The sequence below is a fragment of the Schistocerca serialis genome, chromosome 1, assembly GCF_023864345.2.
Source record: "Schistocerca serialis cubense isolate TAMUIC-IGC-003099 chromosome 1, iqSchSeri2.2, whole genome shotgun sequence".
Taxonomy (NCBI): Eukaryota; Metazoa; Arthropoda; class Insecta; order Orthoptera; family Acrididae; genus Schistocerca; species Schistocerca serialis.
This window is the reverse complement of record NC_064638.1, coordinates 826807050-826830159: the sequence shown is the minus strand read 5'-3', so window position 1 is coordinate 826830159 and position 23110 is coordinate 826807050. Positions and strand designations below refer to the sequence as shown.

At 41.5% G+C, this 23110-nt stretch overlaps 1 protein-coding gene across 1 annotated transcript in view; it reads left to right on the top strand.

Annotated features, from left to right (window-relative positions):
* LOC126484584 (ubiquitin carboxyl-terminal hydrolase 8) overlaps positions 1–23110 on the top strand; it is a 226077-nt gene that overhangs the window by 57378 nt on the left and 145589 nt on the right. Inside the window, exon 3 of the mRNA XM_050108150.1 lies at positions 6038–6180. Within this exon, the coding sequence (XP_049964107.1) occupies positions 6038–6180 (143 nt within the window). The remainder of the gene's footprint in view (positions 1–6037; positions 6181–23110) is intronic.

The following is a 23110-nucleotide window of genomic DNA, read 5'->3' as shown; positions in this document are numbered from 1 at the left end:
ACAGAGTTGTTGAATGTGACACGCGTGGTGCGTGGGATGGCTACAGAGTTATGAGCATATATAGAACAAACACAGAAATGATTGAATACGGATCTGGAACAGGTACAAGTGCGATTGGATATATAAGGAAGCTGGAAATGGCTAAATTGCTGCAGGAACTGGTTAACAGCATTGGTGATGCATCAGTGAGGATGGATGAATGGCAAGAGGCAGTACATCACGCATTGCACGGGCAGGTGAGTGTGACATTGATGTCACCAGAAAAATTCAGACGAGTCTGAAGCAGGCAGAGGGAGAGTTTCCGGAAGGGGTAGAGCACGTAGTGCCGATAATTGAAGCGAGTTTGTCACTTTTTTTTATCATATGTCTAGGATTAAGGTAACAACGGCTCTAGTTAAGATGTATATAGAGATTAGATTTACAGTAACTAGTGTGGGGAGACAGTATCACTGTTACACAGTGCATCCTTATCTGGTCAGATGGGAGCGCATGGGGAAGGGCATACAGTTCAGGACACAGGAGGTTTTATTAATTTCTGAGGAGGGGGATAGTCGTGCTACTGTGTCGAGTTTAGAGTTGAGTAGATGTCTAATGGAGTCAGTTTCCATTTTTCCATCACGGGTTGTTTTCACGGGCAAGAGGTCGTGTCAGATCCAGTTATTTAGGGCAGAAGCAGAAGCTTCAGAGTGTCGGAGAATAATAGTGAAGCCTACACCTCATTTTCAGCAGGTTGGGAGGCATTGGTTGTATTCAGTATTCGCTACAGAGATGATATCAGCCAAGTGTTATGACACTGGGAATTGGACAGCAACCATGGAGATGGATTATCGGACAGTAGTTTGCTAATCAACAGGACAAATTGTGAAATAGTAGGGGATCGTTTCAGCTTCTCAGCGACAGTCACGGGAGTCACCAAGGTTACAGATACTAATCTGATGTTGTACTGGCCAGATGCATCATTCAGCATCACTCCAGGAGAAAATTTGACGTATATTAACAACACCATGGATGCTACACTATTGCAAACGATAGATAAACTAGTAGATTCGGAGAAAGGTCAAATTTCAATGCAGCAATTACTAAGGCATGTGGAAGAGTACGGTACCAGGGGGAATCGTAGAATAGTGACCATTGGTATTTCAACCAGTGCTATTACCGTGTTGATTGTACTTATTGGTGTGGTGTATGTCTTATTAAAATGGAGGATTCAGCGTGTTAATCCAAGACCGCTCCATGAGATTCCTGTAGAATGGATTACCAGTAGGGCGTGAGTCAGGGCAACCTGGATGTGTATAGGGAAGAAGTAGAATATAGGATAGAACTAGAGTTAACGTATTGGGTAAATTTGGGGACGAATTTAATTTTTAGGAGGAGGCAGTGTTGTGACCACATGTAGTAAGCGTTGCTTCGCAGAGTGGAGAATGGCAAAACAGAGGCACGCCAGCGACCGAGGCGTTGCAAAGTAGGCAGGCACAGATAGCCTTGCTGACAGCTGCAGTCTATCAACAGACTGATACAAGGACGCACACAGACCGAGCGCCGAGCGAAGCCTGGAGAGTGCTGAGTAAGGGGAAGTGAGGCCAGTGCGCTAAGTTACGCTGCAATATACTGCGGGAGTAATAACAAAAAGCTACCACCGAGGGTAAAAAACGTCCTCCTGCCGGATATAAATAGTGGAGCGCAGGCAGCAACAGACAGAAGCCATTAGGAAGCAGTACGGATCTGAGGACGGATGTGGTCCGTGTCCGAATTTTCAATCTTCGTAGGTGATGATTCTGGAAGTCTGTTCCAGCTCACAGGAGTCATCCGTTCGCTGCCAGATGTCAACTTCAGCGCTGGAGGTCGGCCCGAGTTCTGTCGGCACCATGGCTGACTAACAACAGCGAGAACTTCCAGCAGGACCAGCCACAGCGCGGTCTTGGTCACAGGCACCGCCGGGGACTGACACCTGGACTTCACGGCAACCCGGCCCCACGGCACGTGGTCCGTCCATGACGGGACCTCGCGGACATCGCGACTGACGGCTTCCCAGCCGCCGGTGCAGCAGGCATCGGCAGCTGACCTCACAGAGACACAGTTCCGTGGGCGTGCCGTACTGGGGCACCGAGTGACGACGAGTTCATCTCAACCACAGGGCATCCTGGCTTCAGCAGAGCACTGGTGGCCTGAGGCTCCCGAGTGCGATCAGCGGCGCACGTTACGCGCATTGTCGGAGAGTCTACACAGCAGCAGCCAGGCGGAGGGATCCACAGGGCTGGGCAGCGACAACGGGGGAGAAATTGTAAAGAAAGTTCAATAAATAATTGTAAAACTCCACGCCGTCTCAGTCTTTGGTGCAGCCATTGTGTCTGCTGCTAACAAGTGGTGCAGAAGTTGTAAGAATATTTTGTTTCATGACTTGTTTCGGTCTTTTATCAAACTGTCATCAGACGATTTTTTACTCTGTACACAAGATTATTACATATTGGAAGTGGTTGAGGAATGAATAATGACTCTGTAAACAAGAGTATTGCATATTGTAAGTGGTTGAGGAGTGAATACAATCTTAGAACTAAAATAACATAAAATAAATTGATGGTATTCCTTTCGTCACAGTAGGGGCTGTTGGCATGGAGCAGGCAGTTCTGGAGGCGTGTGGAACACTGCTGGCAATGAGTAGTGCTCAGTTACATCTACATCTACATCTACATCCATACTCCACAAGCCACCTGACTGTGTGTGGCGGAGGGTACCTTGAGTACCTCTATCGGTTCTCCCTGCTATTCCAGTCTCGTATTGTTTGTGGAAAGAAGGATTGTCAGTATGCCTCTGTGTGGGCTCTAATTTCTCTGATTTTATCCTCATGGTCTCTTCGCGAGATATACATAGGAGGGAGCAATATACTGCTTCACTCCTCGGTGGAGATATGTTCTCGAAACTTCAAAAAAAGCCCGTACCGAGCTACTGAGCGTCTCTCCTGCAGAGTCTTCCACCAGAGTTGATCTATCATCTCCATAACACTTTTGCGATTACTAAATGATCCTGTAATGAAGTGCGCTGCTCTCCGTTGGATCTTCCATATCTCTTCCATCTACCCTATCTGGTACGGATCCCACACTACTGAGCAGTGTTCAAGCAGTGGGCGAACAAGCGTACTGTAACCTACTTCCTTTGTTTTCGGATTGCATTTCCTCAGGATTCTTCCAATGAATCTCAATCTGGCACCTGCCTTACCGACGATCAACTTTATATGATCATTCCATTTTAAATCACTCCTAATGCGTACTCCCAGATAATTTATGGAATTAACTGCCTCCAGTTGCTGACCTGCTATATTGTAGCTAAATGGTAAGGGGTCTTTCTTTCTGTGTATTCACAGCACATTACACTTGTCTACATTGAGATTCAATTGCCATTCCCTGCACCATGTGTCAATTCGCTGCAGATCCTCCTGCATTTCAGTACAATTTTCCATTGTTACAACCTCTCGATATACCACAGTATCATCCGCAAAAAGCCTCAGTGAACTTCTGATGTCATCCACGAGGTTATTTATGTATATTGTGAATAGCAACGGTCCTACGACACTCCCCTGCGGCCATTGGTCACTGCACTGTGGGTCAACTTAGTTTTCGCTTACAATACGGGTGTTTGGATCTATAATATGTGAATGAGGTTCAGGTATGCCAGTCAAGGAAAAATAACTCTTTGTATTGTACGAAGTTACTCGTGATTTTATAGCGAAAGCTCTGCTCGTCGCCTCCTGCATAACGTCATCAATTGCCAGTCATATAGCTCCGTGACTGTAATCTGCAAGAGATATTTCTAAATGTATATTATTAAAAGTTGAGTTCATAGAAAAACATACAGGGATATTATGAACATACATAAAAGGTATGCACTATAAACTATTCCTAAATGGAGTAGAACATCTCACCCAATAACATAGAGGAGGCATTGAGTTGCAGACTGGTACAATGACAAACAAGGCTATAAATATTCGGCTTTCAGACTAAGTCCTTCATCAGCTGTAGAAAATTTACACACATTCAAAAATGCCCAACTCCCCCACACATGTGCACAGTCCTTTATAGGTACTAAGGCCCAACCAGATCAGTGATGAACGCTTCGCAGGAGGTAATAATGTACAAATACATGCATATGTTTAGTTGATTATTAATATTAGTGTGGAGGAGTTTAGACAGAAACTTGTACTATACACACAAACACAGTTGACACTCAGCATGATGGCTGGTGGGTGTGACTGTGGAGGCATTTCCCATGTACAGTCATTCCCATTGGCCACTGCGTTGTGGATCAACTTAGTTTTCGCTTACAATACAGATGTTTGGATCTATAATATGTGAATGAGGTCCAGGTATGCCAATCAACGAAAAATAACTCTTTGTATTGTACGAAGAATGATGATGAATGTATCACGAACTGCAATGAAAGTAATTTACGTTTATTGTTATGTTATGTATGTGGGTAAAGTGTACTATGAAGGTGGTTTACACTGATCTCTTCCTCATTAACAATTGTAACTGTCTACGTTTCACTGAGAAATGTGTGTGATCCTATCAACAACACATGAGGAAGGTTACACCCCTAAGTAGATGTGATTTATTGTATTCTGGTTGGGGGAAGGTGGTGATAGACTGATATAATGTAAACTTTCATTCATGCAAGGTTTGTAAGCCTCAACTGTATTTATTTGGTGATATGAACGTAGGCAAGTCCATGTTAATTGAGAAACTTACTTTGTGGCAACAGTTTGCATGTAATCTCTCAGGTTTTCTCAGCAGAGTTGATAAATTGTGTGCATCTAGGTGCTCTGCTGAGTTGTTACTTCCATCTGTGCCCAATATTTTGATGACCGACCAGCTTTCTTCAGGTGCTACGAGTTTAGTGATTTTTTTGCATGTCATCCTCGGTCTCAATCTTAACCTCTTGACTGCGTCACCCAATCAGTTTCATGATCTTGAATACTCACTCCTTTGGAACACTGTTGGTAGCTGCTGTAATTCTTTGGCAATGCTCACCTTGTGTGAAAGTTGTCAAGCTCTGTGGATCAGAGTCTTTAGCACTGAATTTCTTTGTGGTTAATGGTACGTGGCATGTCTTACATGGAGCAGTCTATCAGGTCAGTTGAGGAGAGATGCAAGAGCATCAGTGACATGTTTGACTAAAACAATCAAGCAACTCCACTGTTGCTAAGCACTGCCTTGAATGTAATCATGAAATAATGTCAGAAAACATAATGAACTGGGACGGCAGTTTCGATTTAAATAACTTGGTGCGGCACTCATTTTATTAAAGTATTGCTGGCCACCACATCCACCAGAAGTGAAAAACGCTGAGAGAGTTTGTTTCATGGAATATCAGTGGGTGTGAGCTCTGAAAAACGAAAGAGCATCAAATGGCATAGTGGGTGTCAGCAGTCTTAATTCGACTATAAATAGCAGCACGAGACCAACCATAGTTCATAGCCTGATTGGAGTCCAGGCAATGAACACACACAACAGCAAAACTTGCAGCACCTGTAGAAGATGAGTGGGTCAGTCGTCAAAATAATGTACGTTGGAAACAACAATTCAGCAGACTACTTGGAAAAGTCACATTAATTTATATGTATGCCATATTGTAGTGAATTTAGTTTTGGAGGTCATGTTAGTCAGATATGCAAGGTTATCTTGTTTGATGAGTTGACCAGAACAAATGGAGACAGAATTCGTAATTACTGAAATGTAGTTAGGGCCGTTACCATGAATCTAAAGAGCAAACCCAGTTGAAATATTGTAGATTGTGGGCTTGTCACACAAGATATATACAGGCGATGAAGGCGTAGCCCATGGAGATGACAGTGGCCATGTGTGTACGAGTTGTGATTGTGTGCAAGCTGTCTACTTCTGATGAAGGACTTCTCCAAAAGCTGAATATTTTTAGCATTCTTTTTTGTTGTGGTTGTCTTATTCAAAGCCCCCTTTATCCTTTCCATATTGTTGTTTTAGTTTCAGGCATTCATAACTTTTTTAATGCTCTTTTCTTCTTTTAAAAGCTACAAGGCTCTACAAGACCAAGAAAAGCAACGTATTGTGCCAAAGGCTGAAGAAAAAGGCTCATCAGATGAATTACAGAAGGAAGTTCCAAAAATTAATGAGCCTAAAAAGAAGGAAGAACCATTTTATAATGGCTTACCAGGTGCCGTATGTTTTTCTGTCCATCCATCCCTTACCTTTCATGACCTTGAAAATGTTTTATTTATACAATATTTACATTTAATTATTAACAGTAAAACTGGTTGGACATTCCTTCTTGGAATATATATAATTTAAGGAGTAAAGGGAACAACTTACTGAAGAGCTCATAAGCACATAAACAGGACTGAGAATGTTTCTAGTGCCAGAACATGTCTTTCGAAGCTATAGAGTGCACGTGCACGCGCTCTCACTCGCGTGCGCGCCTGCACACACACACACACACACACACACACACACACACACACACACACACACACAAACAAACAAACAACCTGTATAACTATATTGTCACAGCTGACTACATTGTGCTTGATTTCAGTGCAAGAAACAATGTATTCACATGGTACAGTGTGTAGCCATGATGGTGTATGTGAACTACGAGGGTTGACTGAAAAGTAACTCTTCAACAGTTGGCAACATTGGTATGCGGCTGGTACTGACTTGTTCCATAGCCTCTTCTCTACAGCTCCAGTTGACGAGAGGCCTTAGCACTGAATGGCTGCGTTGTTACAGAGTAAAGTATGGAAACCTGCGCAGATGGTCGATCAGTACGATTTAAGCAATGAGCAGCCATTGAATTCTTGACATCAGAAGGTCTCACCCCAAAGGAGATTCATCAGAGACTGAAAGCAGTTTATGGTGATTGTGTTGATGTGAGTAGTACTGTGCATCGTAGGGTGAGTAAGTCTAAAGATGTTGGGGGGGACATCTGACCTGCATGACAAACAAAGAGATAGACGTCCTGTGACAGCAACCACAGAGTTTCACAAGCAAAATGTTGACAGATTGATTCAGGATGATCGTCGTATCACATTATTGCTTTGCTTGGCTATCGGAAGATCTGTGCACGATGGGTACACCGGATGCTGACTCCTGAAGTGAAAGTGCACAGGCTTGAAATTTGCCAGGAACTCCTCTCGTGTTACGAGAATGAAGATGCCCAGTACTCACATCAATAAAATCACCATAAACTGCTTTCATTCTCTGATGAATCTCCTTTGGGGTGACACCTTCTGCTGTCAAGAATTCAATGACTGCACATTGCTTAAATCACATTGACCGACCGTACGCACAGGGTTCCATACATTACACTGTAATAACACAACCGTTCAATGCTAAGGCTTCCCACCAACTGGAGCTGTAGAGAAAAGGCTATGGAACAAGCCAGTACCTGCCACATACCAATGCTGCCAAATGTTGAAGAAGTACGAAGGTGGAGGCGTTACTTTTCAGTCAGCCCTCGTATATACCACTGAGGCTGAAAACATTCTCAGTTTTGTTTACATTCCTGTTGGTGCCTCAGCTCTCTAGTGAGTTGTTACATATACTCCTTAAATTTATATGAACTGTTACGCTGCCATCTTTAACTTGTCTCTGACCAAGTGTGTCCTTAGTCAAAACAGAATTATTTTTTTATCTCTCATAGTGATTGTCTTACAATCAGATGTTACCCAAAGCCCGTAGTTTTATGGTTAATAAGATATTTAATTAGTAAATGTCTTGCAGATGAATGAACAGGTGCTTAATTAAATACATAATTAAACTGCTGATGCCGATTATCAACTAATAGTTGTGAAAGTTACCTCAGTCTCAATTGAAACCGATGTCTCACATGTACCTGTCAGTAATACATAATCTCTCTATTCGAGTGCTGATAATATGACACATCACACAATACTGCAGAAGTAAGTCCATAAACATTTTATGAAGAATTCTGTGAAGCTATCCGCGAAGAAAAATTGAAATATTCTTTATAAACTGAAAATAGTGATGCAAATAGCCATCTGTGTAACCAAACTTAAAAATGTTAAGTTCCACTAATCACTTATTAACTGTGGAAATAACAGCTTCTGCATCATCATAGTGATGACCATTTAAGGCACATCTTAATCAAAAATATATGAGATGCTGTCAGTAAATAATGCAGTAAACAATGCAATATATTTTTTTTTTCTCAGGCAATTTTAGTTTAACGACTTTCGATAGGGGGCAGCACCGTACACAGCCTTCACGAATGGCCTCTGTAACGGAGGTACATTCCGAGCAGAGAGCTGCCAGAAGGCAGAAAACCAGAGCATCTCAGATGCTCATAGGCGCTTGCAGAACGTCTCTGCAGACCTGGCAGTGAACAAACGCACATTGAGTCGTCGGGTGAGACGTCTTTCATCATTGCAACAAGGTTGCACAAACCTGTCCGATCTTTCGTATGCTGGCTGGCTGCGCAAAGTGACTCCTTCTGTGTCGGAATGTGCAAACAGTGTCATTTGAGGTGACTGACGGATCGCAGTCAAACACCTTGCTGCTCAACTGGACATCTCTGTCGGTTGTGCGATGCATTCGTCCACCATTTGGGGTATTTAGTGGTGTCTGACTGTTTCGTTCCTCACCACCTAACAGAAGACCATAAAGAGCAATAAAAGACTATATGTGTGGAGTTACTTGCATGCTACAAGGCTCATCGTGACAAGTTTTTGTCAAACATCGTCACAGGTAGTGAAACCTGGGTTCATAACTTGAAACCAGAAATGAAATGGAAATCTATGGAGTGCTGCCATGAAGTCTCACCTCAAAAGAAAAACTTGAAGTTTATTGTGCTACTCTCAGGAAATTGAAGAACTGACTTCAGCGTGGTCTTGTGGGACTCTGGAAGAGTTATTGTGTTTGATGTCCTCCCTAATGGTGCAACGATCATATCTGAAGTGTATTGTACTACTCTCAGGAAATTGAAGAAATGACTCGAGCGTGTTTGTCGCCACAAAAATGCAAATGAACTTCCCTTTCTCTGTGACGATGCAGGGCCTCGCACAAGTCTGCACCTGTGAGGGGAGCTCACAAAACCTCATCGGACTGTTCTTCCTCATCCTCCCTACAGCCCGGATCTCGCACCTTCCGTCTGTTTAGCCCAATGAAGGATGCACTGTGCAGGAAGCGGTACATGTGTGATGAGAAGTTATTGACAAAACAGGATATCGGGTACTTATTGAACGCGCACTCATAATAATCTTATATTGTATTGTTACAGCAGAGAAGCACCGTAACAAACGTGTATGAAAATCACCGTGTGCAGAATTTTGCAGTTTGTGGGGGTCTTGGTACTCAGTTGAGCTGGGAACATGGGATAAATAGTTTTTGGTTTAGGCTGTACCAGCAGCTATTTGTATAGTCATTTGAACATGTCATACTGTAGCTAAATTACAGTATATTAAGCAAGTTTTGAATGACAAACCAGAGTTGACACCCAGGAAAAGTGTGGGACTCAATTATTTAAAGGCTTAACTGTAAACAGTACAGGATTAAAAATCCATTTCACAATTATATTTATTGGAGTAAATCTATCCTTCTTCCCTCAACACTTTCATCATTTAATAGAAATAATTTTATTGTATTTATTGTCTTTGTATATTTTTTAGAATTGATTTTTTATATTATAACAGACTAGTAATGTAAGTGGCTTACGAAATATTAAATTAAATTCGTTAATGTGTGAGGCTAATCCAGAAAGTAAGGTTACAAGAATTTTTTGAAGTAAAAAAAAAAAAAAAATTAATTTTAATAAAATTTACATGCATTGTAGTATAGGTCTTACGTTACTTTTCCACATAATCACCATTTACCTCAATACATTTTGTCATCCATGGGATGAGTTTTTTCATTCCTGTGTGATAGGCATCTTCCGCCACCTTTTTCAACCAGTTCTTCATTTCGATTTTCACCTCGTCATCGCCGGAAAAGTGTTTTCCATGAAGGTGTTCCTTCAATTTAGTGAACAGATGATAGCCACCAGGTGCAAGATTGTAGATGTGAGAGTGGTGGCTTAAAACATTCCAACCAAAAGAAGTCGGAAACTCTTTCGTTGTATGAGCGATGTACGGATTCGCATTGTCATGAAGGAGACAGACTCCCGCTGTCAGCATCCTGCAACATTTGTTTTGTATGGCTGTGTGAAGTTTCTTTGTGACCTAACAGTATCTTGCAGTGTTTATTGTTTCACCTCAAATCAATGAGCAGAACCCCTTTTCTGTCCCAAAACACTGTCACCATGATTTTCCTCACTGTTTACTGATTTTTTGAATTTTTTGGCTGAGGGAGAATGAGTATGGCGTAACTGCATTGATTGTCGTTTGCTCTCTGGAGTATGATGATAAGCCAAAGTTCCATCTCCTGTTATTATAGAGTTGAGAAAAGCCTCACCTTTATTCTCAAAACAATCAAGTAATTCGCGAGCGGCACTGACTCTTGTTTGTTTTGTGTGCTTCAGTAAGCATCTTGGACACCCATCGCACACACAACTAGCGATAATTTAGTTGATTAGTTACAATTTCATGTGCAACAGTTTGTGAAATGTTTGGACGAACTGCATGCAGGTCATCAGATGTTGAACGGTGATCAGAGAGATGATGATCTTCAATTTTCTGCACCACATCGTCATTCACAGCAGATGGCTTTCCATTTCTGTCATTGTGACTTTCAATCCTTCCAAAATTGAAATTCTGTATCCATTTTGTCACAAGCTGCATTGACATTATGTCCTCGCCATAAACTGAAACAATTTCATGATGCATCGCAGCAGCGTTAATGCCCGTAGCATTTAGGTAGCAAATTACAGCATGCACTTCACATCTGATGGGAGCCGGAGTGAGAATGCTCATTTCTAACAGTCACCACAACACTAATTGATGAGCTATTGATTGTTGGGAATGCTTGATCCTTCCTCTGGCTTCCCACTACATGGCAGTGGTGCCAACTTCCCCCATGGACATTCAGTGCTGTAGCTACATGCCTTGTAACCTTAGTTTCCAGATAACCCTCATAGATTAAATTTGTTACACCTTTTGTATTGGATGCAAATCCTGTATGGAGTCCTTGGTATGTTCCCTCATGAACTACATCTTGTCGTCATTGGATTATTGTTAGTAGTGTTATTCCAAATCCAGTGATGAATTGGTTGATGGTGAGTAGATGAAATTGTTCCTTCTGCAAAAGATTTCAGTTGGACTGAAATTAACACACAGCTAATGGCACTATTTGTATGTGCACTGTTCAGATTTTGCATGCAAAAATAGTAAAAACAGTCGCCCTTAAATAATGCCAGACTGGAGCAAGACTAATGGCACACATTTAGTCCTCCAGTATATTGGACCTTGGTTTAAGATAAGTTTTAACTGTTGGAAAAAATTTTTGTGTTGTTTGGATTTTAAGTGGAGGGGAAAAAAAATTGTCAGGGAGATTTTTGGTGAACGCCACTTCTATACTGAGAGCTTGTACGAATTGGTTCAAACTATGCACAAGGGTAGATAAATGGATAAAGTCAAAACAAATTTTTTTTAATGTTTCAGACTTGTGCAAATCGGTCCAAATTTTGTAAGAAGGTAGACAGACTGACTCTCTTTGGAATTCTGAAGGTAGCAAGGGAGCGAAAGGCTATTTACAGCTTGTACTGAAACCGGACAGCAGTTACAAGAGTTGAAGGGCATGAAAGGGAAGCACTGGTAGAGGAGGATTCAGAGAGGATCGTAGCCTATCCCTGATGTTATTCTATCTGTGCACTGAACAAACAGTAAAGGAAACCAAAGAAAAATTTGCAGTATGAATTAAAGTTCAGGGAAAGGAAATAAAAACCTTAAGGTTTTTTGATAACATTGTAAGTCTGTCAGAGACAACAATGGACTTGAAAGAGGAGTCAAACAGAATGGACGTTGCCTTGAAAGGAGGATAGAAGATAACATCAACAAAAACTGAAAAAGGATAATGGAATGTAATGAAATTAAATGAGGTAATGCTAAGGGAATTGGATGAGGAAACGAGACACTTAAAGTAAAGTAGTAGATGAGTTTCACTATTTGGGCAGTAAAATAACTGATGATGGTTGAAGTAGGGAGGACATAGAATGTAGACTGGCAATGGCAAGAAAGCAGATATGAAGAAGAGAAATTTGTTAAAATAGAGTATAGATTTAAGTGTTAGGAAGCCTTTTCTGAAAGTATTTGGTGTGTTGCCATGTATGGAAGTGAAACATGGGCAATAAACAGTTTAGACAAAAAGAGAATAGAAGCGTTTGAAATGTGGTGCTTGCAAAGAATGTTGAAGAGTAGATGGATATATCGTGTAACTAATGAGGAGGTTCTGAAAAGAATTTTGGGGACAAGAAATTTGTGGCACAATTTGACCAAAAGAAGGGATCACTTGATAGAACACATTTTGAGACATCAGGGAATCATGAATTTAGTATTGGAGGGAAGTGTGTGGGTTAAAAATCGTAGCGGTAGATCAATACATGAACACAGTAAGCAGATTCACTGGGATGTAGGTTGAAGTAGTTATTTGGAGATGAAGAGGCTCGCACAGGATTGAGTAATATGAAGAGCTGCATCGAACCAGTCTTAGGACTGAAGACCACAACAGCAGCCAACGGATATACATAATTGATGGTCATCCTGTTGTTTTTGAAAGCTTTATCTGTTGCCATGATATAAGAAATGTGGTATGAAAGAAAATAAAAAAACTGTACCAGATCAGTTGTCGCTAGAGTCAATTGACATTGGTTGCCAAGCTATGTCAAAGTTATGGTAGAATAAAAGTTGGAACCAGAATGAAAAATGCTTCTATCATAGCATCCAAAAAAGGTGAATATGTTCTGGGCAGAGTTAGAGATGTAGAGAAGGGAACTGGCTTTCCGGTTTATTTGGCCACTTCGAAAACATTTGAATCAAAACATCTTGACAAAGTTGCACCATTTGTGAGTTAATCCTGGTACCCCAATGCAGTGAGATTTCTTATCTGCAAGATGTTGGCACACCTGTGACTTGCAATTTACGGACTAAAGTCCCTGATCTTGTGTCCAAAATCCAGAAGATTCACCAGCCTTAGAAAACAAAATATATAATATTGTGTGGCTGAAGAGCATATATGAAATATCTAAAAACCTTTTTCTGGGAGGGGACACTAAAACAATTTTTGTGATTTTTGAATGGTGGTACATTCTTTTCCTAAGGGGACCATTTCTTCCCCAAACCCACCCCTTGTTACTTGTATGGTGAGGGGTGTAAGAACAAATAGACACAGATTTATGTGCTGCTAGAGAGTGGGTTGGGTTGGGGTTGATTTGGGGGAAGAGACCAAACAGTAAGGTCATCAGTCTCATCGGATAAGGAAAAGATGAGGAAGGAAGTAGGCAGTGCCCTGTCAAAGGAACCATCCTGGCATTTGCCTAAAGCGATTTAGGGAAATCACGGAAAACCTCAATGAGGATGGCCGGACGCGGAATTGGACCATTATCCTCCCAAATGCGAGTCCAGTGTGCTAACCACTGTGCCACCTCGCTCGGTAGAGAGTGGGATGCTTCTAGAATCCAAAGTATCCAGGAGTGGGGGTTGATTGCATCCTAAACTTTAATGGCATATTGTGTCATACTGCAGACATGACATATGTCATGTTGGATGACATGATGGAATGTGTCGCATTATACTACATGACATCATGTACAATGTGACTTTACTTGTCACATGGATACTAATACTAACATAACATGGATACTAATACTAACAAGTAAAAAAGCACAAATATGTCAAGATGTTTTGATTTAAATGTCTTTGAAGTTACCAGATAAGTCAAAAAGTTAGTTGCCTTCTTTTACATCCCTAACTTTGCCCAGGACATATTCACCTTTTTTTGTGCTATGATAAGAGCATTTTTCGTTCTTGTTTAATATTGACTGTTATTCAGTGAGCACATTTTGCAAGTTTAATTAGACGTTTATGTACTCATCTGTTTATAGCTTATTTTTGGCAATAAATGGGCAGTTGTACAACTTTCATCTGATATACTCCATGCTCAATCCACAGAAGTTGTTTTTCGTGGTTTCTCTTAATTACTACTGATGTCATACTGCAACTGTTTTATGGAAAGCATGATGTATTCCTTTCATGTATCATATTCAGAATATTCTACATCTATATACATACTCCATAAGCCACCATATTATACATGGCTGAGGGTATCTTGTACAACTCTTAGTTCTTCCCTTTCATGTTCCACTCAGAAAAGGAGTGAGGGAAAAATGACTGTATACCTCCGTAAGAGCCCTATTTTCTTTTTTCTAGTCTCCGCAGTTCTTGCGTGAGATGTATGTTTGTGGCAGTAGAATTGCTCTGCAGTCAGTCACAATTGCCATTTCTCTAATTTATCTCAAGTGTGTTTCATGAAAAGAACATCATCTTCCATCCATGGATTCCCATATGAGATCACAGAGAATTTCTATAATACTTGCATGTTGCTTGAACCTTCTGGTAACAAATTTAGCAGCACATATCTGAACTGCTTCGATGTCTTCCTTTAACCTGACTTGGTGGTGATATCAAACATTTGAGACTTGGGAATGTGTCACACAGTGTTCTGTATGCAATCTCCTTTATAGATGCGCTACACTTCCCAGAATTCTCCCAACAACTTAAAGCTGACTATTTGCCTTCCCTACTACCAACCTTACATGCTTGGCCATTTCATTTTAGTTTCCACTGTGACACCTAGATGTTTAATTGCCATAACTGTCTCAAGCAATGCACTACTAATACTGTTTCTACCACTCTTGTGCATTAATTTATCTGTTCAAATAATGGGAAGTTCAGATTGGAATATCAACAGTATTAGCCATATTATCAATAATATTATGAAAAGGATATCCTTTTCACAATATTGCTAATTTTTATATTTTTACATTTAGAGCTAGCTGCCATTCATCCCACCCAGCAGAAATACTCCTCTGTGATACAGATAAGGGGGAGATTGAGTCAATAATTAAACCACTGAAGACTAAGGACTCTTATCAATATGATGGAGTGCCTAGCAGAATATTAAAGTACTGTGCTGCACACGTTAGCCCTGTATTTAGCCATATTTGTAATTTTTCTTTTATGAATGGTCAGTTTCGTCAATGATTAAAGTACTCAGTAGTAAAGCCGCTTTATAAAAAGGGAGAAAGAGATAATGTAGACAATTTCAGACCTATTTCTGTGTCATCAATGTTTGCTTAACTTATTGAAAAGGCTGTGTATGTAAGGATAACTGATCATTTTATATCACACAAATTGCTATCAAATGTACAGTTCATCTTTAAAAATTGACTGAAAATGCTATATTCTCTTTTCTCTGCGAGGTACTGGATGTGATAAACAAAAGGTTTCAAATGCTAGGCGTATTTTTTGATTTAACTAAGGTGTTTGATTGTGTCGATCACAAAATATTACTCCAGAAGTTGGACCATTATGGAATACAGAGAGTAGCTCACAATTGGTTCACCTCTTACTTTAGCGACAGACAGCAAAAGGTCATTATTCATAATGTTGAGAATGGCTGTGATGTGGGGTCTGAGTCGGGTACAGTAAAATGGGGAGGGTGTCTGCCCAGGGATCAGTGTTGGGGCCACTCCTGTTCCTTATTTATATAAATGATATGCCCTCTAGTATTTCGGGTAACTTGAAATAATGTCACATAGAAGAAGGTGTAATTAGATGAATGACGAACACTAACTTCACTTAATGAAGGTTTATTCAGCACTTACACATACAAGAGCGCGGAGCGAACTGCCTCTGGCCAGAACACATACAGTATATATACAGCTACAGAACATGCCAGTACGATGATTCTTGGCATTTGTGGATACTTCTAAAATGTACTCGAACCAAATATAGAAATTAAAATTGTGCAGTCCAGGTGAGTTTTGAACTCACGACCCTTCATGCAACAGTGTAGTATCATAACCACTACACCACGGTGCTACTCAGCTTCTTCTGTGACATTGCTCCTTCCTTAAGAGAACAGCGTCTCATAGTCCGGGAACAAGTCATCGGTCCTGCATACTCCAACTCCTGGTGACTGATTCTCGCCCTGGCAATGATTTTCTTAGAACTTCTTTTGCCGCTACGCTCTTCGTCACCTTTCTGCTTGTTGCCTGTAGCTGGAGTTTCGAATTTACCCTGGCTTGCAGGATCCTTACAGGGCTTCATTCAAAGGATGTGGATTGTATCTCTGATGTTTCGTCATCTTATGTCAGGGTCAAAATCTTCAACTTCATAAGTAACATCAGACAACTGTCTTACGACCTTATAAGGTCCAAAGTAGCGCCTGAGGAGGTTCTCAGTGAGACCAACCTTCTGAACAGGAGTGAAGGTCCAGATGATGCCACCCAGGTGGTAGACAACAGGGCGGTGGCTCGTGTCATACCTTCTGCGTTCATTTTCTTGAGCCTGCAGCATGCGGAGTCGAGCTAACTGCTGAGCTTCCTCAGCTCTGGTTAACATCTGGCTGATGTAGTCGTCATCCACGTCATCAGGATGTAACGGAAACACAGTATCCATCATCGTAGTCGCCTCATGGCCATGCACCAGGAAAAATGGCGCAAATCCTGTGGTGTCTTGTTTGGCGGTGTTGTAGGCAAACATCACGAAAGGTAGCACCTCATCCCAGTTGCTCTGCTCAACATTGACGAACATTGATAGCATGTCGTCCAAGGTCTTATTAAGACTTTCAGTAAGCCCGGTAGTTTGTGGATGGTAGACAGTCGTCATGTGATGAGTAATGTTGCACCAACGGCTTCTCTCTGTCACAAGATTCGATTGAAAAACTTTCCTCGATCCGTAATTAATGACCTTGGGGCACCATGTTTCAATACAATGTCTTCCACGATGAATTTGGCTACCTCGGATGCTTTGGCTCTTTTCACAGCTTTCGTAATGGCGTACCATGTCAGATAATCAGTGCAAACAATAATCCATCTATTGTCACTAGAAGATGTTGGAAATCATCTGAGGAGCTCAATCCCAACATGCTGGAACGGCATTTCATCTGTTGGGATTGGTATGAGTCGGCCAAGTGGTTTCTGAGGAACTGCCTTTCTCCTGTGGCACTCTCGACAGTGCTTTGCATGGTGACGGACACTCCTAAATAAACCTGACCAGAAAAATCTCTAGCGGATCCTATCGTATGTCTTAATAAATCCTAAATGTCCGGCCTCAGGTATGTCATGGAATTTGTGTAGAACATCTAAGCGCATGTGTTTAGGAATCACTGGTAGCCACCTCTTTCCAAACAGATCAAAGTTTTTCTTGCAAAGTAATCCATTAACTATCTTCCATTAACTATCTTAAATTGTCCTTTCACATCCTTTGACTGATATAAGGCAAGCATAATTTGAGATATCTTGGCATCCTTCTTCTGCTCAGCAGAGAGATCCTGGAGTGCAGCGAGACAGTCACTATCTTCATCAAAGTCTTGATGGTCTTGCACAGGGTTTCTTGAGAGACAGTCGGCATCTTGGTGTTTTCTTCACTTTTGTACACTATGGTAATATGATACTTTTGAAGACATAGTGCCCACCTGGTGAGTCGTCCTGTTGGATCCTTAAGACCTGTCAGCCAACAAAGTGAGTGATGGTCTGTAACAACTTTGAATGGCCTTCCATAGAGATACTGTCGAAATCTGCCCAGATCACAGCAAGACATCCTCTTTCTGTAGTTGAGTAGTTTCTCTCAGCTTTTCTAAGTGTCTTTGAAGCATAGGCTATAACCTTCTCTTTTCCATTCGAAATTTGCGCCAGAATAGCACCAACCCCATACCCGCTGCCATCTGTGTGTAGTTCTTTAGGTGCTCTCTCATCATATAGACCAAGTACAGGGTCAGTCGTCAGCTTTTTGCAGCACATCGAAAGAATCTTGTTGAGCAGCACCCCAGACAAATTTAGGATCAGCTTTTAACATGTCTTGGAATGGCCTGGGTTTGATAGAAAAGTCTTTGATAAAACGACTGTAATAAGAACATAATCTGAGGAAGCTTCTCACATCTCTAATACTTTTAGGAAAAGGAAGTTCCATTATAGATCTCACCTTTTCTGGGTCTGGCCGCACACCTTCGTTTGACACAAGGTGTCCAAATATTTTGATTTATTTTACTCCAAAGAGACACTTAAAGTTTCAGTCCACCTTGTTGGAGACACTTAAGAACGACCCTCAGTCTTTTTATATGTTCATCAAATGTCTCTGAGAACACCATAATCTCATCTAAATAACAAAGACACATTGTTTACTTCAGTTGCCTTGGAAGATTATCCATCATCCGTTCAAAAGTTGCTCATGCATTACACCAACCAAATGACATTACTTTAAACTCATACAGGCCCACAGGGGTGATGAATGCTGTTTTCTCACGATCAGCCACATCTACTTCGATTTGCTAGTATCCCAATAACGTGACCATGGTTGAGAAAAACTTAGCTCCCTTCAGACAATCTAGTGTATCATCAATTCGTAGAAGAGGGTAAATGCACTTTTTAGTTACCTTATTAAGCTTCCTGTAATCAACACAAAAGTGCCAACTGAAGGCTGAATGATGTCGTTCTTCATCATTTTCTCTACTTTGTCGCAAATTATTCGACGTTCTGTTGCTGACACACGGCACGCTCTCTGGCTTACTGGTTGATGGTCTCCAGTGCTAATCCGGTGCTTCACTGCCAATTTGTCTAAGTGGCTCTTCACCTGTGGATTGAAGCATTCAGAGAACTCTTGAAGAATGGCAAGTAGCTTCTTCTGTTGTTCCTTAGTGTGATCTGGTGACAGTCGGGCTAGAAGATCTTGTCTCGTAGTGGTAGCACTAATTTTGCCCACAGATTTGGCATAGAAGGTTTCTATGATGCTCAGCTGTTCTTCAATTAATGGCTCAGCAATTACTATGCACATGTGTCTTGGAAGGATCTGCAATTCTCTGTGACAGTTAACTATCCACACTTCACCAAATTCATTCTTAAATGAGATGACAGAGGCTGGGATGACAAAGTTATTCTTCAGTGGTTTCTCTTACATTCCACTACAAGATCCATGGGTTGATGCATGGCACGACATGTGACAATTACCTTTCTAGCGCTGGCTGCAGGAATGATCACTTCATTCAGCACACAGTCTCCACACACTCGGATTCGCATCTTCCTGTCCCTTATCTTCGAGTGACCACAATCTATAATTGCCTGAGGAGCTTTCAAAAAGTTCCATCTGAGAATGACATCACGGCTACATTCTTGTAACATGATGAATTCTAAGGGCTGTGTATGGCCACTTATACCCACAAGAAAGGTACATCTTCGTGTAGGTTTTACATATTTCCCATTAGCCACCTTCAGCAGAGATGTTTTGTTGTCGATGAATACGGTTTTCTGCAACTGGCAACGGTACTTTTCCGAAATGACTGAATATGTTGCTCCAGAGTCCACAAGAGCTTGGGCTGGTCGGCCATCCATGAGGATATCTATGTAGTTTCCTATCATTTTTGTAGTGATCGATGGAGGGCCGTAGCCTCACCTTCAAGGAAGGTCACACCCTTTGTTTTCCAGGTTGCAGCAGGTAGGTGATAGGCTGGAGCTTCTAAGCGGTGATGGAGAACTTGATCGGCGTGTTGGCGAGCATCCTCTCCAGCACTAGCTTGCGGCGATGTTGACCTGTGTCGTCCTGCATCCACATCTTCTTGTTCATCTTCGTTGCCCAGGAGTTGGTGTCGGCTAAGATCAGTCTTCTGGCGCAGGTGTCAACAAATATCCACTACCTTTCTCGACAATAGCACACCACGTGTCCTGGTTGTCCGCAGTGGAAACATTGTGGTTGGTTATCCTGGGCCCTCCAGACGTCACTCTTCCATGGTGCGCAGACAGGTTCCTCATGCAGCATTGTAGGAACGTAGCTCCACCTGGGTCTCGACTTTTTCACCATTTTAAAGGGAAATGAAGGACGGGATATTGGGTTCAGTGCCTGTTCTACTTCCTCACTTATGACCTCTTGAAGCGTCTCGGTTTTTTGCTCGCTGTGCAATCCAAGTGCCTTCTGGATTTCCGCTCTCACTATCTGATGAACACCACTTGTGAAACAGTTGCTCCTCCATCACGTACATCGTTACAACGTTTGGAAGCTGCTCAAACTTCTTGCATGTAATTCTTTTTTGATGCATTGTCTCGATATACTGGCACCATTTTATGAAGTCGTCTGCTGTTGAAACCTCCTTCAGGAGTAGGGCTTGATACATGTCCTCAGCAACACCCTTCATGAGATGTGCAACCTTATCTTCCTCCTTCATTCTAGGATCCACTATTTTACACAGCTCCAAGACGTCTTGAATGTAGGATGCAGTAGTTTCTCATGGACACTGTGCCCTGTACTTTAATTTATCTTCAGCCCTGCACTTTCGTCGTTGTGAGTCGCTGAAATACTTGCGCAGTTCCGCCTGGAATACTTCCCAGCTTGTGAACTTCTCCTCGTTGTTCTCATACCATTGCTTGGCAGTGCCCTCCAAGTAGAAAAATCTGTTAGCGAAACACATGGTATCATCCTATTTATTAAATTTGGCTATACGCTCATATGTCTTCAGTCACTTGTTTGGATCTTGGCCATCGTCACCAGAGAACCTGGAAGGATGTTTCATGTGGTGGCACACAGTTGCTGTCATCGTAACATCCTCCTCTTCTTCTGTTTCCAATAGATTGCGATCTGGTGAATATGGCTCAAACTCAGGTTTCTCACCACATAAACGGTGGCTCTGTCGTGGCCTGATGGGAGCCACTGTGTCATCGATAATGTGCGCTATCACAAGTTCCAATACCAGGTGCCTCCACCAGAATAATGTCATGTAGAAGAAAGTGTAATTAGATGATTGACGAACACTAACTTCACTTAACGAAGGTTTATTCAGCACTTGCACATACAAGAGCACGGAGCAAACTGCCTCTGGCCAGAACACATACAGTATATATACAGCTACAGGACATTCCAGTACAATGATTCTTGACATTTGTGGATACTTCTAGAATGCACGCGAACTGAATATAGAAATTAAAATTGTACAGTCCAGGTGAGTTTAGAACTCACGACCCTCCATGCCACAGTTTGGTATCATAACCACTACACCACGTTGCTACTCAGCTTCTTGTGCGACAGTTTTTCTGTTTCCTGATGACACTAGCTTGGTAGTTAAGGCTGTTGTGTGCAACATTGGCATGGTTTCAAATAAGGCAGTTCATGACAAGTTCATGGCTTGTAGAAAATAAACTAAAACTAAATAACAGTAAGACTCAGTTTTTACAGTTTCTAGCACACAATTCAACAAAACACGATGTTTTAATTTCAAAGCATTTACATATGATTAGTAAAACTGAACAGTTCAGATTTCTAGGTGTTCGGATAGATAATAAACTGTCATGGAAAGCCCACGTTCAGGATCTTGTTCAAAAACTTAATGCTGCCATTTTTACTATTCGAATAATATCTGAAGTAAGTGACCGTTCAATGTGAAAATTAGTATACTTTGCTTATTTTCATTCACTTATGTCGTGTGGTATTATACATGGTGTACGTAAAGGTTGGGAACACTTTCAATTATTTATTGCGCAAGAACCAAGAATTGTACAGATATCATACACATGTCATTATGAAGAGAAACCCTGAAAGTTTTTTTTCATGTATACTGCCACAGCGTAGTTTGGTAATTTGGTGATAGTCAGCACTAGTCGCAAACATGGTGAGTGTAGGTGCTGAGCGAGCTTGCTGTGTGTTGGAGTTAGACAAAAACAGGTGTGCTACAGCTGTTCAGCGGATGTTTAGAACCAAGTACGGTAAGAGGCCATCAACAAGTAAGGCCACTTACCACTGGCACAACAAATTCGTTACAATGGGTTGGTTGTGCTTTGTCATGTCAAAAACTGTACGGGCCATTCTTCTTTGCCAAGAGCACTGTCACTGGATATTCCTACTTCGTCATGTTGCAGCAATGGCTGATGCCTCAAATGCAATTGGACTCTCCGTTCTTCTTTCTTGGGCTCCACCCCATTTTCATCGTGAAGTTCGTGGGTACCTGAACACGGAGCTGCCGCATCGATGGATCGGCCATGGGGACAGCTTTTTCGTGAAATGGCTTCCCCAATCATCAGATCTCACTCCGTGTGACTTTTTTCTGTAGGGACACACTAAAGATGATGTAGCAGACCTCTGGGAGAGAATATGGGAAACGACTACCACAATCGACAATGCCATGCTGGGACAGGTATGGCAAGAATTCGATTATCATATTGATGTCTTCCGAGTCACTCATGGTTCGCATATCAAATGTTTGTAAAAAAAACTTTCAGTTTCTCTTCAAAATGCAATATGTATGACATCTGTATAATGTTTAGTTCTTGTGTAATAAATAATTGAAAGTATTCCTGGACTTTATGTACACCCTGTATTTTGGGAAAACTCTTCCCATTCTAAAATGATAGCTTTGGCTCAGAAACAGGCGGTTCGGTCAATAAGTTATGTAAGTTCACGAACCTCTTGTCGACCCCTGTTCACTAATCTGGGTACTTTGACATTGGCCTGTCAATATATATATTCCTTACTGTCATTGGACCTCCCAGTATTTTGGCCACATTCCTTTCTTTCTTGCAAGGTTTAACAGTCTTCTTATTTGCTTCATTTGCAGTTCTTCATTGTTATTCCATGAAGGTACATTTTCTGTATGTGCACTTGCACTTGCTGTTTTCTAGATATGATCTGGTAATGGCAGATATCACTGCATTGCCTCAAAATCTTCTGTGTTGCTTATCAAAGCTCTGACTTCAGGGAAGTGTGAGCTTAAGTATACCCCACATGAGTCTCAGTCTGTCTTCCCAGGATTCCTGTAGGCCATGGTTTGTTTAGTACCTATTTCAACCTCAAACTTAAGGTACATGTGGTCAGCTAAGGATGGCTCCATCACCACATGCCATTGTTTTTAGAGTGGACCCAAAAGTTATGTCATTACTACTTCTTCCCTTCTGGATGGAGCAATACGTAAAATAAGAGAAAGGCAACTGCTCACCTATAGTG